The 17,500-nt window shown below is 37.6% G+C and overlaps 1 protein-coding gene across 1 annotated transcript in view; it reads left to right on the top strand.

Annotated features, from left to right (window-relative positions):
- LOC144969609 (visual pigment-like receptor peropsin) overlaps positions 1-17,500 on the top strand; it is a 31,254-nt gene that overhangs the window by 484 nt on the left and 13,270 nt on the right. The window contains exons 2-4 of the mRNA XM_078908750.1: positions 1,491-1,598; positions 12,299-12,455; positions 15,017-15,182. Coding sequence (XP_078764876.1) covers positions 1,491-1,598; positions 12,299-12,455; positions 15,017-15,182 — 431 coding nt within the window. The remainder of the gene's footprint in view (positions 1-1,490; positions 1,599-12,298; positions 12,456-15,016; positions 15,183-17,500) is intronic.

Genomic DNA, 17,500 nt, shown 5'->3' with positions numbered 1-17,500 from the left:
AGATAAGTAGGTATGGCGTTGTACCACCTTTGGGGAAAACCCACAACGTTTTCGGTTTGATCAAATTGAGAAACAAGAGAGAAGGCACCAGTCTCAGATAAAGATCTGAACAAGTGTGTATGAAAGGTGTCAGAGAAAGCAAGATGGAAAAATACCATCCCCCAAAATATCAGTCTACCACGACTAGGGATCGAACTCAGACCTTCTAATTACTGGTCAGACGTGCTACTATTACACTACAGAGGCTCCCGATAGCTGGGACAATTTTATTACCTATATTCTTCACAAGGGTTTGATCTAATCACATCAAATAATATGTTATAAATTCTCTTTTCCTTCACATTATTTTACTCTCCCAAAATAGAACTGCAAAAATTGTGTATGAAACAGTGCCAGACAAAGCAAGAAAGAAATATACAAGAAAAAAAAACAATCTCCAAAATCACTCTGGCTTGACTGCCAAGGCGGTTGACTTTATGGAATGTTTTTCTATTCTTGTATTTTTCTTTCGTGCTTATGACTGGCACTGTTTTATACACACTTTTTCAAATCTTTATTGGGAGAGTAACAAAAGAGAAGAGAAGGGGACAGCGTGACTCAGCAGTACGGTCTTTGCTTCGTAGCCGAATGGTACCGAGTTCAATCACCCGTCGCTGCGTTGTGCGGCCTTGAGCAAGTCACCTCGCCCTAGCTCAATTTGCGGCGCTGCATTGCGGCTGACGCTTGGGTTATTCCAGTCTTGCCTTGGAATAGATCCGAGGGACAAATTTCTGCTATGAGATGAATAAAGGGAATTTTATTCTATTTTTATTTTTTAAATATGTTTTAAAGATGTGATCGAATAGATCGGACTTTTGTTAAGAATATAGGTATCAAAATTGTTCCAACTACCGGGAGCGTCTTTGGTGTAATGGTAGCACGCTCTGACCTGAAATCAAAAGGTCTGAAGTTCGATCCCCAGTCGAGGCAGATTGATTTTTTGGGATGTTTTTTTCTTGTTGCATATTTCGTAAACAGGTGCTTGCGTACGCTACTCAGAATAAAATGGATGGATAGAATAAAAAATGAAGAAGTATGGAAAAGAACACAGCAAAAACCAGTGGGAGAGGAAATAGGAAGAAGACGATGGAGGTGGATTGGACACACGCTTAGAAAGAATGACTCCACTATAACAAAGAAAGTATTGAACTGGAACCCTCAAGGCAGAAGATCAAAGGGAAGGCCACGAGGAACATGGAGAAGAATTAAAGAAGCTGATATACAGAGAAGTGGTAAGACATGGAATGAGATAAAAAAGTTAGCTCAGGATAGAGAAGGATGGGAACTGTTTGTCTGTGGCCTATACCCTGACCCAGGGTGAAAAAGGCAATGATATTTCTTCCTTGCTTTGTCTGGCACCTTTCGTACACACTTGTTTCCATCTAGATCTTACACCGGTGCCTGCTCTCTTACTGTCATTTTGATGTTTACTCTTGCGCCTCTTTCCACAGGTTGTATCATTAATGGCTTCCTCGGGTTCTTCTTCAGTTTCATGGATGTTGGAATTCTGTGTATAATGTCTGTGGTTCGAATGATGATTGTTAAGCTGCCTTACTACAGTAAGTACACACCTAATACGCGTTGTTACAACAGTACGTAGGTATGCATATTTATTAGCTTGTCATGCGCGCTACAACTCTACTACTTTTACTACAACAAAAACAAAAACTACTACTACTACTACTACTACTACTACTACTACTACTACTACTACTACTACTACTACTACTACTACTACTACTACTACTAACTACACTCACTCAACACTACTACTATACTACTACTACTACTACTACACTACACTACTTACTACACTAACTACTCTACTACTACTATATACTACTACTACTACTATCTACTACTACTACTACTACTACTATACTACTACTACTACTAACTTCTACTACTTACTACTACTACTACTACTACTACTACTACTACTACTACTACTACTACTACTACTACTCTACTTACTACTACTACTATACTACACTTACTACTAACTACTAATACTAACTATTACTACTACTACTATCTACTACTATACTAATATCTACTACTACTACTACTACTACTACTACTACTACTACTACTACTACTACTACTACTACTACTACTATACTACCACCACTACTACTTTTACTTAAATGTTTCCTACCGTCTAATGCTTACTGCTTGAGACATAATATTATATCAGCGTTCATTTGTTAACATTCAGTTCTTAGACATGTTAAGAGTAGTAAGGGCATAGATTCTAATTGTTGGACATAAAGAAATTCGATTTATTCAGTAGCAATTGCTGAAGTGCGCTGGTTTTTACTCGTTATGGTTAATATTGATTGGACTTGATGGTAGCTACACGTCACTTTAATCTTGCTATCTGGATGAAGGGAAGTAGAAATATTAGTAGTAGTAGTAGTAGTAGTAGTAGTAGTAGTAGTAGTAGTAGTAGTAGTAGTAGTAGTAATAGTAGTAGTAGTAGTAGTAGTAGTAGTAGTAGTAGTAGTAGTAGTAGTAGTAGTAGCAGTGGTGGTGAGAGTAGTGGTTGTACTAGTAGTAGTAGTAGTAGTAGTAGTAGTAGTATTAGTAGTAGTAGTAGTAGTAGTAGTAGTAGTAGTAGTAGTAGTAGTAGTAGCAGTATTTTAGAAGGTACAATAATAGTAATAATTAATAATAATAGTAATGATAATAATGATAATAATATTAATAATAATAATAATGATAATAATAATAATGATACTACTACTACTACTACTACTACTACTACTACTACTACTACTACTACTACTACTACTACTACTACTACTACTACTACTACTACTACTACTACTACTACTACTACTACTACTACTACTACTACTACCAATAATAATAATAAATAATAATAATAAGGATTCAGCTATGCGCTGATCTAGGCTCGAACACAGGACCTTCCGATCCGAAAGCCAGTGTCATACCACAAGACCACATAGCCGCATCAACAAGACAGCTACATGTAATCCACGTTAAAACAATAGATACACATACACGAGTCAGAAACACGAAAGTGGGGTTCTAACTGTAATCTCATGAGCCACTCAAATTACTAACATTATTACACTGCGTACTCGCGAAAGACACATATTTTAAAATTTGGCCTGAAAACTCGTCCTTCAAATATCGATCGATTTAAATGACTCTCATCTTGGAAAAAAACCCTCAAACAAACTATCAAATCTGGGACCGGCGAAGTCCCAGGTTTGAGAATTTTTGCCAAGATGAGGGTCATGTAAATCGATCTATATTTGAAGGACGAGTTTTCTGGCCAAAATTTAAAATAAGTGCTTCTCTAGAGTACGGCCGACAGTACAGGTCGAGGCGCCTCAACATTGAGCCTTTAAGACCACTAACTTATTAGGACATAAGCAATTATCTAGTACCGAGTTCTGACGTGCGATTCCCTGACCAATCAAGTTGCCTGTTCCATATCTCATCCCCCCCCCCCCCCCCCTCAATCTTGTACAAGTACATCATCATTCTGCACTTACTTACCTCTGATCCTACATCCTAATAGTCGGTCATCTGGTCAAAAGAAATAACAATGTGAAATTGAATGTAAGCTTCATGTACGAAAACAGAAAAAATGAACGTTTCGGGTTTCCCCTTTATCAACAAAGCTGGATAAAGAAAAAAATGAGCTTTTATATAGCGCAATATCCACTAAACGTGCTCAAAGCGCTTTACAAAAGCAACATTTAACATTTAGGACGTGACATGATGCCTGTTAGGAGATATAGTACAATTTTTTTCGTACAGAAACAACGTTGTTAACTCATTATACACCTGAGTACGGTGAGAGAATATGATAAATAGAGCCTTTTCCAAGGACTCAACTATGCGCCGAGCGACGTTCGAAACCAGGACCTTCCAATCCGAAAGCGAGTGTCTTACCACAAGACCATAGCCGCACAATAAATAAACACTCCAGACGAAGGAGATAATGTAGTAGTGGCGTTGTTAAGATGAATAAACATGTTTTAATAAACATGACAATAAACATTGAACCATTAAGAACACTAAATTAGGACATTAGCAATACGCTTCAACAGTCGTAACGTCACTTCCCCCTTAATGACGCATGGTAACTTAGTAACTGGCTCTAAACTATCGGAACAATAGCGGACGCCCTTATGAAATATTTCTCCGACGAGCATAAAAACGTATCCAGAGGAAAAAACCCCATTATAAATCTGATCATGTTTTGAATTTTACATATTCTGATCACAAGACATATGAAAAGTTCTAGCCAGCATGAAGAATAAAAAGTAACGATTTTCTTTGTTTAGAACCATGATGGCCGCCGTTGCTGGGCGACATGACATCAGACTATTGAATCCAATTATCTAGTACCGAGTTGTGACTTGCGATTCACTGACCAATCAAGTTGCCTGTTCCATTTCTCTTCCCCCCTCCTCCCCACACCCCTCAATCGTATAGATAGTATGAAGATGGCGTCACTCAGGCCTTTTTTATTGCTTTTTTGACATCTGCGTTTCTGAGTAATTCTCACTAAACTGTATTAATCAGACTATAAAAGTTCATGGTTACACAAGTTTTCTGTGTTGGTCCGTTGTACTTCCGGATGGCAATGTTGTGAGCCAAGCGCATACTATTTATATGTTTAGTGTTTATTGTGCGGCTATGTGGTCTAGTTGTATAATACTCGCTTTCAGATCGGAAGGTCCTGGGTTCAAGCCCCGCTCGGCGTATAGTTGAGTCCTTGGAAAAAGCTCTTTACTTATAATCTCTTACCTTACTCTGGTGTAAAATGGGCACCTAGCCGTTAACAGCGTTGTCTCTGTTCCAAAAATAATAGTAATACCGCCTAACAACGTCATGTCCCGTCCTAAATGTTAAGTGTTGCTGTTGGCCAGGGACCCCCATAGATAACATGTGTAGACCCCTCCAATCGTGTCAGGTACTTCACCGTTCTGCACTTATGTCTAATCTCACATCCTAATAATTGTCGGTCATCGGGTCAGAGCGTACCCATCGTTAAATTATGGCTTGACACTAAAACCCGCTAAGACTTTTAGTTTGACAGCTCTCTCTCTCTCTCTCTCTCTCTCTCTCTCTCTCTCTCTCTCTCTCTCTCTCTCTCTCTCTCTCTCCCCACCCTCCTTCCCTTCTTCATGAGCTAAACTAGTTCTGATCACCGTGCATCCAATAGTTTCATAGTCCCACAAGTGACCTTTTCCTTTATATGGAATTTACAAACTCCAATTGTTAACGACAATTGGATCAATTGTCTAATGTCACGTCGCCCAGCAACGGAGGCCATCGTGGTTCTATACAAAGAAAATGGGTACTTTTTATTCTTCAAGCTGGCTAGAACTTTTCATATGTCTTGTGATCAGAATGTATAAAAGTCAAAACATGATCCGATTTTTATTGTTTTTCTCTTCTGGATACACTTTTATGCTTGTCGGAGAAATATTTCATAAGGGGGTACGCCACTGTTCCGATAGTTTAGAGCCAGTTACTAAGTTACCATGCGTCATTACGAGGGACGTCATGACTGTTGAAGCCACTCCACAATCGATGACACTTCCAAGTTCAAGGTCATGTCATTGTTTGACTTACTTGACTTAGATGCCTTTCGCGTCTCGACCGAAAGATCGGGTCGCCTTGGCTGTTTCCAGTATTTCCTGTGTGAGGTGTCTCCAATATTGCCGGTCCTCTGCTAGGGTTCTCAGATTTTCAAGGTCCCTGCGTTATGAGACTAATGCTTTGTCCAAGTGTTGTGAGGTTTTTGTTTAGGATCACAGGGAGTGTTGTGATCGGTCTTCCTCTGAAAAGGTTCCCGTGTTTTCGGAAGTATCCCGACATGGCTTGGTTAGCTGGTATGTTTTTGTCCCTGCGTAGTATGTGACCGAAAAGTTGCCATCGTTGTTGTAAAATGTCAAGGGAGATTGGTCTTTCTTTTGTGATCTTATAAAGTGATTCATTTGAGATCTTTTTTGGGTATTTGATGTCCAGTACCCTTCTTAGCTGTGTGCGATGGAAGGCATCCAGATGTTCTTCTTCGGATTTTGTCAACGCCCAAGTGCCGCAGGAGTACCGGTTTTACAAGAGCACGGTACAGTTTCAGTTTGGATTTTCTCTTTATTTTGTCACCTCTAATCCATACATTGGTGAGTTTACTGAGTGCGGCGTTTGATAGCTGTTTTCTTCTTTGTACATCCTCGGTGTCTCAAATTAGTGAGCCGACTTTCTTTGTTCTTTTCCATTCCTCTTTGTTCCTCGATATTGTTGTAAATTCGGTTTTATTGGCATTGACTTGGAGGTTATATTTCATGAGGGTATTTTGTATGATGTCTATATTTGCTGGTGTTGGTCCAATAAAATCGACATCATCTGCATAGGCGATTTCTCTAGGGATTGCATTCTCAATATGAGTCGTTGGTTTTGGAATGACTTTTCGAACTTCTTTCAGAGCGTGTTCTAAGTATATTGTGAACAGAATCGGGCTCAGACTATCTCCTTGGGGGTCCCGATGTTACTTTCGAACTGCGTCTGTTTTGTGGCCCCGTATATCCTTGGTTGTATCTTTGTGTTGCTGAGGAGAAATCGGATTATTCGGAGCTCGTCTTCGTCAACTATGTCTGTTAATATCTCCAAAAGTTTTCCTCTGTCGATCGTATCAAAGGCTGCGGACATATCGATTCCGGTTATTGTTATGGATATGTTTTCTTTGAGTGCCTTTGCTGCCAACCATTTATGTGTCCATACAACGTCCGATGTGCTTCGGTCTTGGCGAAACCCGCTTTGGCTATGTGATAGATATTTTTCTATTTTCGGTCTAATTCTGTTGAGGACAATAGTTGACAGTGTTTTTCTTATGGTATTCAGTAATGTTATTGGGCGCAGGTTGTTTACGGGTCCTTTCGTTTTTCCTGGTTTTTGTATTGTAATTAGGACACCGCTGTTTATGTCCCAGTCTTTGTGTGTTGAGAATGTTTTGTTCATTATGTTTGCAATGCTCAGATCCAGGGAGAGGGTACCGCATTTCAGCAATTCAGCGGGAATTTCATCTTCGCCTGGGGATCTGTTATTGTTTAGGCACTTTATGCTATTTCTAACTTCAGTTGTTGTGATGCGGTTGTTTAGGTCTCTAGGGTTTCCTGAGAAGGGCGATATTTGTGAGACTTGTTTGTGAAATTTCTGCTGGAAGTGGTCAGTTACAATGTCAAGGATATCGTTGGGATTTGTTGTCTGTTTGCCAAATTTATCCTGTAGTTTTGGGTTCTCGAATGGTTTTCGGTTCAGAGATTTCGTCGCTTTGAACATAGACGATGCGTTATTTTTGGACTTTTCTATGTCTTCCACTTTTTTGTCTAATTCCTCGTTTCTGTGTTTTATTGTAAGTGATCGAATTGAATGCAGTATTTTGTTTCGTTCCGTTTTCAGGTTTATTATTTCTTCCGAGTCTTTCGTGTTTTGTATCCTGATCCTAAGTTCTTTTTGTTGCCGCGATAGATCGTTAATAGCGATGTTAGGCGTTCGATTTGGTTTGTTCTTAGTTGTATTAATAGAGCCTGCACTTTCTTCCCCCGCATATTTCATTGCCGCTTGCGTCTCTTTCCATTCATTGTTTGGATTGCTGTTTTGCTTTATTTTCCATAGTCTTGAGTTAAGTTCATATTGGTAATGAATGCGACATTCTCGCTCATTTACTATTTTTGCCGTGTTTATTTTGACTGCCGTTTTACCTTTCTGTCTTCGTTATCTGTACACATTTATGTTGAAATTCGTTTTTACAAGTTTGTGATCGGATGTTAGCAGTGTACCACCGTATGATCGCGAGTTGGTTGAGTAGTGTTTATGGCGGTGTCGACATATGATATAGTCTATTTGGTTGTGTATTGTTATCATTTTGTCTTGGGTTTGGTCTTTCCTTTGTCCTACCCATGTTGTCTGGTGTCTTGATGGGTGGTTGAAAGCACTGTTTGTTATGAAAAGTTTTCTCTGTTCACAGAACTGGACTAATTTTTCTCCGTTATCGTTACGTTTTCCTTTTGAGTATGATCCTAAACATAGTGTGTCACTGTCGAGACGTTTTCCTACTTTGGCATTAAAATCTCCAGCAATTATTAATATTGATTTGTTTCCTATTTTGTTCAGTGTATCGTCTAGGTCTTTGTAAAATTTATCAGTTTCCTCTGGGTATTGTTTTGCGCGTTGACTTGTTGGTGCGTAAACATTTACGATTGAGATAGTGAACGTCTTCTTACCGTGATCGTCTTTGTTATTGTTATTCTGGTTCCTTGAATTGATCTTACACTTAAGCTCAAGAACACATATTCTGTCCGAAACATTCCATTCGTCACTAGTCAAATCCCTGCAGTTTTTATTTATGAGAAATCCACCACCATAGTGAGGTGAACTGGAAGCAAAGCACAGCAGTCTGTGACCATTTATTGTTTTGTCGACGCCATCTTGGATCTTCGTCTCTTGTAAACACAACACATCGATTTTATAACTTTCTAAATCTTGACACAGTTGTTCCTTTCGAATGTTACTTTTAATAGATCTTAAGTTAAAAGTTCCAATATTAAGATTAGTCCACATCAGGTAAAAATTAAAGATTCCACACAGTGAATAAATGGAAACATAAGACTATCCACTGAGCCGAAGCTCAATGTCAACAGGTGTCAGCCATGTTGTCCGGAAGAGTCATACGAAGTATAATTAAAGATTTTTACAACAGTCGATTATGTATATATATATATATATATATATATATATATATATATATATATATATATATATATATATATAATAAGTGTTGTTTTGATTTCTCTTCCATTACCTAAATTAAAGGGTTAACTACATTTTCGTTTCATATGATATCAGGTTTTACAAATATTATCAATATGAAAATGAGGATTAATCATATCAAAACAACAAGTCCAAAATTAGATTTCAGGGGACATAATCTTCTATATCTCAAAGTGGAATCGGGGAGATAACTCGATTTTTAAAAAAAAACAAAAAAACAACAGCGGTACGGTCTTCGCGTACCCGAAAAGTACCGAGTTCGATCACCCCGCCACTGCACTGTGTGGTCTTGAGTAAGTCACCTCGCCCTAGCTCAATTGCGGCTCTGCACTTCAGCTGACACCTGGGTTATTCCAGTCTTCCTATGGAATGGACACTAAAGAAAAAATTCCCCTATGGGATGAATAAAGGGAATTTAATTTAATTTAAGAATCCCATAGATCTTTAATAAGTGGCGTGTGTTTTTTCTTCTTTTTTTCAGCTGCCCCTCAATGCATAAATTCAAAAATGGTTATGAATCTCTGAATCAATTGGTCTTAATTAAAATGTATTCTATCATTAATCTTTAAAAAATAGGACATTATTTCGCTTATTACATCTATATTAAAATCGATAACTATCTGTGACCGACTCATTTTAACCTGAATACGGTGAGATAATATGACTACAGAGCCGTTTCCAAGGACTCAACAAACTATGCGCCGCTCAGAGCTGTACTTGGACTCAGGACATTCCAATCAGGGCGCGAGGGCCATACCTCATGACCACACCAGCCTAACCATCAGGAATATTCTTCATAATCCTTCAGAATCCCCCATACATCATTATATTACGTGCCATCATATCATGCAATCCTATTAAACCATTTAACTGCAATACTCTATTTACAAAATTTGGCCAGAAAAATCGTCCTTCAAATATCGAGTGATTTAAATGACTCTCATTTGAAAACAGACGAAAACTCCTTAAAACCTTGGACTTTAATCAAGGCTTTGAGAAGTCTCAGGTTTGAAAGTCTTTACCAAGGTGAGAATCATTGAAATCGATCGATATTTGAAAGGCCAAATTTCTAATTACGTGTTTTTCTAGAAATTGGCATGAAATGAAATCTCCTTTACGTAATTCTATGAACAAATATCAAATTATATCATGCCAATTTTTACAGGACAACTCCGATTTTTATGCTTATGTTCCATAAGTTGGCCTTGGCGGATGTCAATAAAAGACTAGCGATTTCATCTTTATTACATGGACATCAAATGACATAATTTGATTTTATTTCTGCAGACTTTTAATAATATCCATAATATCGCATTACATAGAGAAATATTTGTGTTTGATTATGTCGTAAAAAGAGAAATGTTGTGTTTGATTATGTCGTAAAACATACTGAGGATAAAGCTTAATAATAATAAATAGGATTGTGATTGTGATGATGATAATAATGATAATGATAGATTACAATTTATGATGATTGACATTGGTGATGGAATGAAATAACAGCTTTGCTTATTAATTGATTAATCAATAATGAACATAATCATTAATATCACGATAACAATCAGAACAATAATATTGGTCATGATGATAATAATGGTAATAATATTAATGATTATAATGATGATGATGATGATGATGATGATGATGATGATGATGATGATGATGATGATGATGATGATGATGATGATAATAATAATAATAATAATAATAATAATAATGATTATAATTATGATGATGATGATGATGATAGTAGTAATGATAATAATAATAATAATAATAATAATAATAATAATAATAATAATAATAATAATAATAATAATAATAATAATAATAATGATAATAATAGTAATAATAGTAATAATATAATAGTAATGATGATGATAATGATGATTAAAATAGTGATACAAAGGATAATGATAATGATAAAGACCAACATTGCCCCGTGTTTCTCTTCACGTAAAATAGGGCCATTGATGTGAAAAGATACTTGAAGGCCGTTATTGAGGTACATTTTGAAAATTGTAACAAGTTCCAAAGATCTCACGATTTAAGGAACGAGTCCCAGGATTAGACACTATACACTCCATTACTTAATTCCTATATACAAATATATACATAACAGGTAAAAATCAAGACAAAGTGTACATCCTCCTCTCCCGATCACCCCCCCCCCAACCCCAAAAGTACAAAAACAAAGTACAAACAAAAAATAACAACAAAAAAAAAACAAAAAAAAAAAAAAACGAACACAAAACAAGCAAACAGACTAAAAAAAACCCCCAAAACCCACCAAAAACTTGTTTTAATTTTCTGTTTTGATGTCTAAAGTTTCGAATTTCGTTGTGTACGAACAATTTAAAAAATCCTGTCATATTCAAACCACAAAACTTCCTCCTCCGATTGTTTTGTGAGAAATGACCAGCGGTTCAATGTTCTAGACTGATTAATAATTTATTATTATTTTTGTTGTTAACTTTTCATTTATCATTTTGTTGTGGACATATCAGTCGTTTTGGATCAAGATTATTTGGTACAATCCCCTCCTCTATCCCCCCTCCAAATAAAAAAACAAAACAAAAGAAAAATCAAATAAAAACTTGAACTTTTTTTTAGAGCGATGTCCACTAAATCTGCTCAAATGCTTTACAAGAGGTCCCAAGCTAACAGCAAAACATTTAACACGTAGGACGAGACACAACACCTATTAGGCAAAAGGACAAATTATTTCGGACAGAGACAATGCTGTTCACGATGCTCATTTTACACCTGAGTACGTTGAGAGAATCTGAGTAAAGGACAATTTCCAAGCACTCAACTTAACACCGAGCGAGGCTCGAACCCAGAACTTTCCGATCCGAAGGCGAGTCATACGATTAGGCCATATAACTGCACAGAAAACAATGATAACTTTTGATTAACAAAATCAATTCAATTAAAAATCGTTTTAGGTAGTTTGTCAATTCAGAACACATATCAAAGCATAGTTACATCATCATCATCATCATCATCATCATCATCATCATCATCATCATCATCATCATAATCACCACCTCCAACACCACCACCACCACCACCACCACCAGCATCATCATCATCATCATCATCATCACCATCATCATCATCATCATCATCATCATCATCATCATCATCATCATCATCATCATCACCATCACCATCATCATCATCATCATCATCATCATCATCACCACCACCATCATCACCACCACCATCATCATCATCATCATCACCACCACCATCATCACCACCACCACCACCACCATCATCACCACCACCACCACCACCATCATCACCACCACCACCACCACCACCACCATCATCATCATCATCATCATCATCATCATCATCATCATCATCAACACCACCATCACCATCATCAATCATCACCATTATTCAATCATAACTATTGTTTTTGTTTCAGCTGTTGTCAAGAAAAACTCGTCTACAGCTGCCTTACTCCTAGGGGTTCTATTCTACGCCATGATATTCAGCCTTTGTCCCATGTTTGGATGGGGGGAGTACTCGCCAGAACCTTTTGGGACTTCATGCACTATCAATTGGAAACTTCCAGATAAAAGGTAATGGAAGCGTTTACTTATAGATGGTACGAAATTGACGTCACTTAGATATTTGTTATCGTTTTTAGATAAAAAGGTAATGAATGCGTTTACGTATAGATGGTACTAAATTGACATCATTCAGCTATTTGTTATTGTTTTTTTCAGATAAAAGGTAATGGATATGTTTATGTATAAATAATTCAAATTTGACGTCACTCAGCTCTTTGTTATTTTGTTTTTAAGATTAAAGGCAATGGATGCTCTTACGTATTAGATGGTACGAAATTGACGTTATTCAGCTCTTTTTTAAAATTGTTTTTAGACAACCATTTTAGTTAATAGTTGTTACTTCATTCTACCGATCAGACTAAAAACATTCAAGATTACAGATAGTTTTATTGTGAGTACGTGGTACTGGACTGGCTGTTTTTGTGAGTTTATTTACCCATCAGCATAGCATCGTGAGCAATTAATAAAGCACTTGACTGAGCACCTCGTTTTCGCTGCAATAATCATGGTTATGACCACGACCAAAAACGCCCAAAACACCATCATCAAAGTCACCACCACAACGATCACAACCACAGCCACCACAACCACCATTATCACCATTGCAAGGTATACCACTAACATCACCACCGTCATCACAACCACCACCATTCCTCTTCTTCTTCTTCTTCTTCTTCTTCTTCTTCTTCTTCTTCTTCTTCTTCTTCTTCTTCTTCTTCTTCTTCAGTCTTCTTTCAGCTTGTTCCGCATTTTGCAGGGTTGCCATAATGAATGCCACATCTCCATGTATCTCGGTTCACTGCATCATCCTCCTCCAGGCTCCGTTCTTTCATATCGTCCTTTACCCTATCCATCAATCTAGTCTTTTGGCGTCCCTTTTCTTCTTTCCAGCTAATTATAAATCCAATACTTTCCTTCCCACGTTCACCCTCTCTCTCTCTCTCTCTCTCTCTCTCTCTCTCTCTCTCTCTATCTCTCTCGTCTCTTAACATGTCCGAACTATTTCAATCCATCTTCTCTCATCTTTATTGATACATTCATCACTTCATTCAACCTTCAAAATCGTTCATTACTCACTTTATCTTTTCTTGTCCATCCAAGTGACCATCTCAACATCATTTCTGCCACTCAACTTCTTTATTTTGTTTCTTTGTTGTAGCTGCTGTCTCTAGTCCATGTAATATTGCTGGTCTTACAACAGACTTATATAGATTTTCCCTTCAGCTTTGCAAAAATTCGTTTGTCACACATAACTCCAGTTACCGTTCTCCAAGCATTCCAGCCTGCCGGTATCCTCTTCTTAACCTCGATCTCATTGCCCCCATCTCCTTGTACAATTGTTCCTAAGTATGTTGTTGTCCAGCCAAGGGACCACAATCACCACCATTAATTTTGTTTATTATCATTCATTATTTATCTCCAGCCATGTGACGCTGGTGTTCATCTTTGTTCTGGTGGTTCTCATGGTAGTCGTGATTAATTCTTATCATAGTATTGTGTATCATATGAAGGCCAACTCATATCAGCTAGGGAAGACACTCCCAGGAGGAGAAATGCCACGTTATGCCACAGAATGAAGGATTCTTAATTATTTACATACTTAAATCTCCCAGCGCCAGGAGACACATTAGGCCTGAATAATTTCCCTCTAATTGCCCCGACCCCTTGGGGGTCCCAATAACTCATTTGGTAGAGCTCTCGCTTCATACGCAAATTAACCGAGATCGATCCGGTGTGCAGTCGAGATTTTTTTCTGACCCCCTGTCCACCCAGCATTGAATGGGTAGCTGAATCTGTTAGATTTGGCGGAAAGTACTAGCGTCCTATACAAAGGATAGCAAGCAAATGTTATTGTCCGTTTAACGTTATAGAAACCGGGATAAACTCCGGCTCTGAAGGCTCCGGCCCCTTGCTTCAGTTCTGGCTCGCTGCCAGGGGTATATCATGCCAACATCATTTCTTTCCCTCTCCACCATTTTGCGCCATTTTGATTTTTGGGAGTCCCTTTCTCCTCTTTCCTCGTGGTGTCCATCCCACCGCTATTATACCACAATCAAACCCATTTTCCTTTCCCAATACATGTCCAATCCAGTTCCATCTCTTCATCTTGACCATTGCACTGACCTTCTCCGTTCCTACCAACTCCATCATTTTCTCTTTTTCTTATATGCCGTTGTCATCTTATTCTAAATTATATTCTTCTGAGACATTTATTGTATTTTGAAAGCATCTTCTCCTCTTTCAACTTCTTTGTTCATTTTCCATGTTTCGCACCCATACAGTAATACTGCCATTTGAAAAGTGTTATCTTTGTTTTCTTGTCGATATACTTTGTATAACAAATTATCCCAAGCCCTTGGAAAACTCTCCGTGCCAGCCCTATCCTTCTTTTCAAAATCACCAGTCCCTCCTCCATCATTTCTCATTTCAACTCCTCCAATATAATTGAAATTTAAATAACAATAAGAATGATATGAATAAATAACAATAAAGAAAATTCTATTCACATTTTTGAGAGAATTTATGAATCAATTAATTAATATTTATTATTTTTCATAATTCATCTCCAGCTATGTGACGACGGTGTTCATCGTTGTTTTGGTCGTTCCCATGGCAGTCATGACGTGTTCCTATTTCAGCATTGTTTGTCATATGAAGACCAACTCTTCTAGGCTTGGAAGACATTCTGGGAACAGCAGGCGGAGAAATGCTGGACGGCAGAATAGATTAATTAGGGTGAGTGTGTTTAATGGTTTGTATGATACATGTTATTTGCAACAGTCGCATTCTAGAGCGTGAAACGGGCAATATCAATTAAATGATTTCTATACTTTGGATAGGACGTTACTACCTTAGTATGGCGGAGAAATGTTCGACGTCAGATAGATTATTTAGGGTGAGTGTGTTTAATGTTTTGTATGATAGATGTTATTTGCAACGTAAAAGTAGTCACGAGTTTCTATAGCGTGAAATAGACAATAGCAAATGATTTCTATCCACTGGATAGGATGTTTGTCTATCGCAAAGTGCTTTTCGCCAGATCCAGCAGAACCTGCTATCCATGTATTACCCGGTAAACAGGGGCGGTGCGGGTGGAGTGGGGGTGTTGGTTCAACACAAGCAGGCGGCTGACTGGTTTTCCCAGTCTTCCCTAGACCTTAGAGAGAAAATTCCCCTACAGGATTAATAAAGGGAGTTTTTTATAAAAAATCATCAGGGCTGCCAGGCCGCCCGAGGTCCTCGTGGCCAATTTCGACTTCAAAAGTGGCAATATAGAACGTCACGTAACCAAACTTTACTATTGCTGTGACCCATTTGAAAAACTCATCGGTAATAGAAACATGATTCTCTCTGTATCTAATTTTGGCCATCTACGTGGCCATCTGGCAGCCCTGATGAAAGACGTTATTTGCAACAGACGCCTTGAAAAGTAAGTCCCGATTGCAATAGCGTGAAATAGACAATAGCAATTGATTTCTAGCCACTGGATAGGATGTTTGTCTATCGTAAAGTGCTTTCCGTCAGATCTAACAGAACCTGCTATCCAAGCATTACTGGGTAAACAGGGGCGGGGCCGAGGGGGGGGGGGGGGGGGTCAGCACCAGTTCGCGGAGAAATGGTGGGCGTCAGAATAGATTAATTAGGGTGAGTTTGTTTAATGTTTTGTATGATGGATGTTATTTGCAACGTAAAAGTAGTCCGGAGGTCTATAGCGTGAAACAGACTATAGCAATTGATTCAAATCCTCCTACTTTAGTATTGTTTTTCATATGGAGACGCTATTTTTCAACAGACGCCTTGAAAATTGCCATTCTAACAGCTTTAGTTTTAAATAAAAGAGACGTATATTACATCAAGAGATGTGTACTACACATAGTAGTAGTAGGCTTTTAGAGTCATTAGACCCATGGAATTTGAGTTTATTCCGGTTTCTCTGAAATTAGACACCTCAAAGGGAAATACCACATGTTACTAGGTTATTGCCCTTTGAGAGACATACACGCTTTTAATGATTTAATAATATTATATCTTAAATAATTGCTTATAGATAAACATGAAAGTAAAATGATATTTTCTTGCCTTAGGGATGTATTTGATTCCAAAATTAGATGAAATTCAAATTTTATAAAGACTTGACCCGTGGATTCAATAGGGTTCAACAGTCGTGACGTCACTTCCCTCATAATGTAAACAAAAAAATTTAAAATTGAGCTTTTATAGTGCAATATCCACTAAACGTGCTCAAAGCGCTTTACCTTCGCCAACAGCAACATTTAACATGTAGGACAATAAACACATAAATTTGATCATGTTTTGACTTTTACACATTCTGATCAAAAGGCATATGAAAAGGGAATGAAAAGTTCTGCCAGCATGAAGAATAAAAAGTAATGATTTTCTTTGTTTAGAACCAAGATGGCCGCCGTTGCCGGGCTGCGTGACATCAGACTACTGAATCCAATTAGGGAGCTTTTACTCTTTTCAGATCTTTTTGTCATGTTGAGACAGATTGAAAAAAACTAAAAATGCCATTGTTGTGCTGTCGGATCTCGGGTCTCGGGCCTCGGGCCAATATATATATATATATATATATATATATATATATATATATATATATATATATTATATATATAATCCAAAAATCGCTTAATCATTGCTCTTTCTTGCTTTCTCGGAATTCATAATATTATTTATTATCCCTTTTACCGACGTTCACTTTTTTGAAGGTCTGACAATCCAATTTATTATCAGCTCAATGTTGTTACCGAAATGTCAAAAAATGACTCAAAATACGGTTCATCACAACAAATGTTATACCTGGCCCATAATTGCGTTCGGTTGTCAGACATGCATACACGTAACCCTTTACTACTGTTGGAACCTATGAAGTTCATATCATATATTTCTCTGTTTAAATATGTGTCTCTTCTATCTAAGACACTGTAGCGATTTCAAATTTGAAGTTGAACGCCTTAAAGGAAAATAACCTGTGTTCTGAAGTTATTGACCTTTGAAGAACAGTGTTGCTTCTAGAGTGTAAATTAGATGCTACT

The sequence above is a fragment of the Berghia stephanieae genome, chromosome 3, assembly GCF_034508935.2.
Source record: "Berghia stephanieae isolate SIO BIC M18660-M18661 chromosome 3, UCSD_Bste_1.3, whole genome shotgun sequence".
NCBI lineage: Eukaryota > Metazoa > Mollusca > Gastropoda > Nudibranchia > Aeolidiidae > Berghia > Berghia stephanieae.
This window is presented reverse-complemented; position numbering and strand designations above follow the sequence as displayed.